Consider the following 7693-nt stretch of genomic DNA (forward strand, 5'->3'; position numbering starts at 1 on the left):
CTGCTTTGCTGCGCTGGTGACGAGCGACGAGTCTTGGTCTACCTCGTCTGGAATTTGACCTTTCTTCGCTGTCAAATTACGCATTACGGTGCCACGTAATTCTGCTGGTACACACTGCACACACGCCTTGGTAAGGTGAGGTGTGAACAACACCTAAGCAACGAAATCATGGTAGCAGGTCGTACTAGTGCACACCAGAACAAGAGCTAGGAGTAGGACTGCAACGTCATGTCATTTTTGAATTTTATCACACGACGATCCGGTTTTCTCTTATGCTTGCAGAGAAAGATATAGCAAGGATATAAATGCTTGCAAAAAATGCTTCAAGTCAAGGATGGCCCTTTTTTTCTTTGGCGGTTCCTTGTGGAACATATTGCAAAAGCCCGTACGGGAGAAAAGAGAAAACCTAGCACGATTTTTGCAACTTTGCGTGAACTACATAAGGGCATGGCCAAATGCATGGCCCCAGGGTGATGCCCCCATATGCCATGTAGGATCGGATGTCATGAAAAGATAGGTTTGGATGGAGAAGCGGGATCCTGCAGAAGGCGGGTGCTTGGGGAGAAAAAATAGGATCCCATGTAAAAAGCTGAAAAGGTTTGAGTGGAGAGCGGAGATGCATGCGTGCTAAATTCTTTATTTTCTAGTATTTCTTAATGAGGCTCACCGATGGTACCTTGCATTGGGGAGAAAAAATCAATAGCCTCAAACTGCTTTTTTTTTTCATGGAGCATCTGTATTCATATGCCATCATAGTTCACATGGAAGGGGCGTCAACGACATCACCTGTTGCTGATGCAACTACTCCCTCTATAAAGTAGTGACCTAAACGATTTTATATTAGTTTATATAGGTAGTACATAATTTGACATTAACATGCATAGGAGTCACTTTATAATACTCCCTCTGTTTCAAAATAAATGGCTCAGCTTCATACCAACTTTGTATTAAAATTAGTATAAAGTTAAGTCACTTATTTTGAGACGGGGAGAGTAGTATAACAATGGCTCAGGCCGGCTTATAGCACAGTCAAGAAAATAGCATTACCATAGGAGTACACAGCTGAGAAAAGAAGCACCGAAAATACAAAGGCGCTCGCTGACGGCGATGACGGAGTACACCAGAGGAATCGTTAGAACGCGTGCGTATACGACTCGACTGTTGGATTCCACCCGCGCGCTAGAGCTACAGGTCGCCGCTGGCAGTGCCATGCCGAGCAGGGAAGGGTAGCTCTCACGCCGCCTCACCACCCAATTTGGGAGGCGCACACATACCCACTACCCATCCCGGTCGCATGGAAATACTCTGGAAAATGCAGAGGCCCGGCTCCGTCTCCTGTCCGCCGAGTTGAGCCATCACTATCATCATCATCATCCAAGATAAAATAAAGCATGAAAAGGCTAAACCGGCTACATGTAGGCGCCAACAAGTGATGTGCTGCTACATAAAATCTTGTCTGTGTATACATGGAAGCCTAGTGCCAAGAGATGCTTTTGCCTCGGTTTCAAAAGAAAAAAAAAAGAGTAAAAAAGTGCGAAGAGATGCTCGGCTCACCTTCAAAAAGTCTGTGTTATTTGTACTACCATGACGTGATGAACACATCAAAAAATATCTCAAAAAAGCTAGAATGCCCACTGCATTTTCGTGGTTATTTTAAAGATGAGTGGAAAGTTCGGATGCGAAAGAGCATGTTTACACAGCAAGTCGTGCTAGTAAGAGAAGAAGAAAAGTGAGGTGAGAAGAAAAGCTCATCAAGAAGTATCAAGCTTCTAGAGAAAATCAAAAGACTGCAATTTTGCAAGCAAAATACTCGAGCCGTTAGAAAACGCCAGCATTCTAGACGTCCAAACTTTGGAGGCGACGACGATGCTACAGCCTACAGACACTTGCAAACTCAAGCCACAGATAAAGATGAAGACACGAAAAACCGATAAAACATTCGCGATCCAATGGCTAACCGACGTGCTGGGGTTTCTCTGAAAACCCCAAACCACGTCGCGCCAGTCGCCTCCTTCGGGAAGCTCCAGCAGAAACAACCGTCGCGAGAGCGAAGGCGGACGCGTACGACAGGCGAGCACTTCTCACCGTCGACATCCCGCCTTCTTCTCCAGCGCTCACATTACACGGCAAAATCGGCAAGTCCAGCGAACCTGAGCAACTTGGTCTCTTGCGGTTCCTGTCCCAAATTGACAGCTCTGGACTCTGGTGGCTGTATCAGGCCCCGGCTACAAGATGCCACTCCTCACTCCTCAGCATCACTAGTGGCAATCCCAGGATATCAGACATATTGTATCTACCTACTGCCCCTGGAGTTGCAAAGACAGTAACAGTTTATGCATACCATTTCCAACATATCCACCTGCAAAAAATGTGACGCGGGAGCACGGCGAATGCCATATCATTTCTAGCATATCCACCCGCAAAAAATGTGACGCGGGAACACGGCGAATGCCATATCATTTCCAGCATATCCACCCGCAAAAAATGTGACGCGGGAACACGGCGAATGTGCCAAGGGAGGCAGGTGGGTATCAGACAAGTCTGTCCAGCTAGCCAATCTCCAGCTGACAACGGCCCATCACAGGTTGCTACTACAGGCTCAACGAACATAGCTGATCTACAATGGCCCACTGCCTACAATACACTGCTGGCAAAGGGGGGGATATATAGATGACGGAGATCAGCGAGCACTAGGGCGTTTTCGATCTTCATGGGATGGCGGAGGTCGGAACGGGAACCTTGCGAACTGAATCTTGAGGAATGGGCCGTCGGCCTTCCTCTCGTCGAAGCGGTATTCTGCAAAACAACAAATGTTGATGTTCAGTCTGTGCGGCCCAGAAACGCTTATTCTTATAAGTTGGTTCCAGCAAATACTACTTTGTTTTTTTTGCGTGTGTTGGTACATGAATAGCGAACATACAGAGACAACATTTGGTTTTGCATATTAAATGTGTAAGGCACATGTGTTTCCAATACTTGCAAAGCTCCTGTTGATACTTTATAAGTATGCTGTGATTATTCTTGTTCAAAAAAAAGATAATGTCCACACTAAAAGATATACTTCCTCCGTTTCTAAATATAATTCTTTTTAGAGATTTCAATAAGAACTACATACAAATGTATATAAACATATTTTAGAGTGTAGATTCACTCATTTTGCTCCGTATGTAGTCCGCATTGGAATCTCTAAAAAGACTTATATTTAGGAACGGAGGTAGTATGAAGGAATATAAAGTGAAAGTATCAAAGCAACAAATGCACGCCACTGAAACAAGAACCTTGGAGAGCCTCCATAGCAGTCCCTGCACATTTTGCGTCACTGAACTCCACAAAGCACATAGCATAAGCCTTGTCACCACTCTGCAAGAGGAAAGTGGTAAAAAAGTGAGTTCGAAATTGGGTTAAAAAAGGACATTTCACCAGTAATAAGGGGGCTCAACTCTCTGCAAATGTAGAAAGCAGAAGTAGCTATTTGTTCATTACCCAAGAAAATGAGGTAACGCGTTGCAGTTGACACAAAATACCAAGATAAAGTTCAGGAATAAAAACTTGACGTAATTTGACATCCATAATTTCTGTTACTTTTAGAGCCTTAGGTACTCAAACGTACAAGTAATAACAATTAATTTCTGTCCTAATATCCCACGTACTTTTTCAAATAAATATGCTTCATTGCAATTGCTTACATTTCACCGCATAAACATATATTTAGCAAAATGGGGTTCTCATACAAATTTGCACATGCACGGGTTTGTAAGTGAATGGGTGACTGGTTATGAACTACCCAACTGTTTGGAGTGTGGAAAAAATGATGCATTGGAAAAAGCACGGGACATACACGTCTGGGCTCCTTGTGCACAAGTCTGAGGTCCTTGAAGCCAACGAAAGGACGGAACAAATCTTCCAGAGGAAGTTAAGGTTGCAAATGGAACTAATGAGATACAAAAATATGATGCGGAGAATACTGATTACAAAGGATACGAGCTACTTCTCTCCTGGTGCAATCTGTTGGGAGACCATCAACAAAAAGAATGTTGGATTCATCTTCTGATGGCCGATCGACAATCAAAAGGGGTTTGGGGCGCTCAACTTCTGAAACACTGACACTTTTGCCAAGTGAAGAACTTCTCTGGACTAGAGCTGGGTCTTCCAAAGGGCTAGGTCCCCGCGGCCTAGCTCCAGCTGGCAGTGCACCCAATCCAACCAAAGCAGGATGGCTCACGCCTGCTGGAACATCCAAACCATAAGCAGGATGGCTCACGCCTGCGGGAACATCCAAACCATAAGCAGGATGGCTCACGCCTGCTGGAACATCCAAACCATAAGCAGGATGGCTCACGCCTGCTGGAACATCCAAACCATAAGCTCTTGACTGTAATGGTACCTGTGGATCAAAACAATTTGCTGTGTGATAAACCAAAAAGGTATTTACCTTGCTCTTACTAGTAACTATAAATTTGCGAAAGTGAAGTTGTCTTACATCAACTCTAGGTATATTTGGTACTCCTCGCAGAGCAGCCATTTTTGAAGCATAATAGGATGATTCCTCATGTGGAACATACCCAGGATAACCGCCCAGTGGAACTGCTTATAAAATAAAATTATCCCATGGCAACAAAATCCATGTTAGGCATTTATAATGCGGTATAAGTGTAATTTTCCACATCAAAAGAGAAAGAAAAGGAAATAAATAAAGAGATAAAACAGAAGGTACGTCTCATCAAAACAGGCATACATGCATGTATATGAATGCAAACTACATACAACTTCCTACATTCATCTTTCAGCATGTATAAATATGTCCATGGAGACTTGCTTATTCTTGCAAGTCTGACAACTCAGCAACTTCGACAATCTATCCAAACGAATGCAACTGAAGTAGCCACTAAGTTGATTGAACAATGGGTCCACTGTCCACAGTTGGCACGAGGGAGTGCTTCCAAAATTACAATTATATATACACCATAACTATATCTTGTGTTCCAACACTCAATAGACAATAGTATAATCATATAAAAAGGTAACAACTAACAATGGCAAACTGCCTTGACAACCATAGAGGTTCTTCCTACCTATAGATGTTCAATTCAAGAACGATTTCCATGACCACATAGTATCAGATACGACATCACATTCCCTCAAAAAAAAAAGGGTACAACATCACATTAACCCTCACAACATAAACCGCCTGATTCAGGGCAATCTTACACTCCACTATCTTTTAGCACACTTCATATTCCTCCAAACCTACTTACCAAAGCCAGTTCCAAATAGCAAAATGCTCACATGGATAGTGGGAAAGCTATCCTTTCCTTTCCCGCGATCACTTAAAACCAAACAAAGAACACACTATGACACGAATAAAGCAATTGGTACCGAAGGGACAGGATTTGTGGTAACCATGTTTACTGGAAAACACCAGAAGTTACCATGCGGAATTTTCAAACGAATTTCCAATTTTCCTGAAAATTTTATAGGAAAAATGTGACCACAGGTCTTACACATATGCAACCATGGTGCAGTGGTAGCTCGCTCTTGGTGTTGCCCCCTTGGAACACGAATTCGACGTGCCTATCCCACACCTCTAGTTTTTTTATCTTTAAATGATTAAATCTTGTTGCGCGCACAAGTGACAGTACATATTGAACATAGTTTGCTAAAAATGTACCGATGGAGGACTCGTACCGGTGACGTCTCGCTTGCGAGCGTGCGGAGCTACCACTACAGACCGTGCGAAGATTAGCATCAAATTGAGATACTAACTTATTTATCACCAGATTTTTCATACTAAAATTGGACAACATTAAAACGATTCGGTATCTTTTTGTCTGGCAACACGTTTTCTGGAGGAGGGCGGTAAATGCTGTTACTCTTGTGGGATACGATTCACGTGCGCTCCGTGGATTACTCTTGCTGTGAAGACCCATAACTCATCCAGGTCAACACAAACCTCAGACATCACAGGACACCTATCTGGACCATAGAGGTATATATATGTACTATATATACCATCAGCCATGCCCTAGCAACAGCAGTGTGGTATGGGATGCTACTAAAACTCGCCGCAGGCTAGAAACTAGTCGACTCAACGGAACAACCCAACCACTAAGCACTGGCAGATTGGTAGCAATCCAGAATACACACAGATTCATCCCAGTCGAACCAATCTTGCCGCAACAAAGGTTCCCCTCCTTTGCAATCTACAACCCAATTACCCAAAACCTCACCCCGCGCGAACCCTAGGAATCTTCAGCGGCGGCTACAGACGAAGCAGAGAGCGGAAACCCACACCCCCTTCGCCCATCATCTAGAGATTTGCCTCCCCGACTCGAGACGCGGCGAGAATCGATCCCGCGGAAGAGGGGACCCGGCTGCGTGGGGGTCCGAGCGACGCGTACCTCTGTCGTGAGAGGAGGACGGGAGGTACGAGCGGTAGGGATCCGCCATGGGGGCGGCGTGCGGCGGGAGCGAGGGGTCGGCGGAGGCGCTGGGCGGCGGCCGGCGGCGAGCGAGCGAGCGGGTTGGGTTTGGGTTTGGGTGGAGGTGGGGCGACTTGGGGGAGCCCTGGACTGTCTGTTGGTGCGACCGGTTTCGTCTTTGGTCTGGGCTTGTTCGTCTAATCAGGACACGGCCCAGATCTCAGCTTTTTTAAAACAACGGCCCAGTTCTTTCCGTGGGAACGCGTGGGCATTCAGAATATTTTGTAAAGGAAAACATTCATATTTGGGGATCACCCCCTAACCAGTGATGTATTACACCAAAAAAAATTTCATCCTTTCCAAAGACTTCGTACTTTTATGTGTTGTAAAAGGGAAAAAGAGATGGTGTACATATGTGGTATGATCCTTGCTCATGGTATGACAAAATTCTCTTCGACTGGTTGTGCCAAAGAAACATGTATATTCAACGTCCCCTGCTCCTGTTCCTCATCTTTTTCTCTGCTCCTTCTCACTTGCCCTTGCCTGCTAACTGCTATCTGTGTGGTTTGGTCCTTCTCATCGATTGGTTTTGTCACAATTTGGTATTGAGAGTCCAATTCCTTTCCCCCGAATATGCCTCCACATGTCGTTCCTCTAAGCTCTCGCCTAATGTGTAACATATACAAATGTGGGAGTACATTCGGCACTGGGTGTGATTTTCGCATTGGTGAATTCAGGCAAAATCCCCCTTGCTAAGTTGGACTTGTTTGGAGTGTGAGCAACGATACCAGCCAAGCCCTTTGGCTAAGACCCGCCATGTTCTAACGCCAGGGAGAAGACTATGAATCAGGCCAATAACTTGCTATGCATGATCCTCAAAGTGAGTCGACAACCAGACCATCATCCTGGAAGCACCATGAGGGTCAACTCCAATTCAATCCCCGGATATCACTCAAAATATAGGGCCTACGCAAGCAACTCAATCTCACGTGACCAACATCCATGAGGCCTGCAGGACGCTAGGCTGAGATAGCGTCCTCGGACCCATCGCGTACAGGGAACTCCTATTCAACGCGTCGGGCGCTTTCCTTAGATGCCCTTAGCAAGAATGGTGCAGGAGTAAGAAAGTCTATTTCCTCCGCATTTCAAGAATCTTAGCAAGAAAGGCGCGGCGTGCACCCAAAGCTCCCCCACGCTCGAACTTGGCCCGGCCTAGGTGTGGGGCTCCCTTGTTTTTCTTTTCTTTTTTTCTTTTATTTTATGTTTATGTTTTT

General features: G+C 45.1%; 1 protein-coding gene across 1 annotated transcript; it reads right to left on the minus strand.

Annotated features, from left to right (window-relative positions):
* Nucleotides 1–2371: 2371 nt before the first annotated feature.
* Nucleotides 2372–7467, minus strand: LOC119333087. Its single transcript, XM_037606109.1, has 7 exons — nucleotides 7409–7467; nucleotides 6399–6616; nucleotides 4481–4584; nucleotides 3982–4384; nucleotides 3839–3900; nucleotides 3279–3360; nucleotides 2372–2796 (listed from the first exon to the last, which is right to left on the minus strand). Exons 1-7 carry the CDS (start codon nucleotides 7465–7467, stop codon nucleotides 2681–2683), a joined length of 1044 nt encoding a protein of 347 aa, XP_037462006.1. The 3' UTR covers nucleotides 2372–2680.
* Between the last annotated feature and the right edge of the window lie 226 nt (nucleotides 7468–7693).

The sequence above is a fragment of the Triticum dicoccoides genome, chromosome 7A, assembly GCF_002162155.2.
Source record: "Triticum dicoccoides isolate Atlit2015 ecotype Zavitan chromosome 7A, WEW_v2.0, whole genome shotgun sequence".
Lineage (NCBI taxonomy): Eukaryota > Viridiplantae > Streptophyta > Magnoliopsida > Poales > Poaceae > Triticum > Triticum dicoccoides.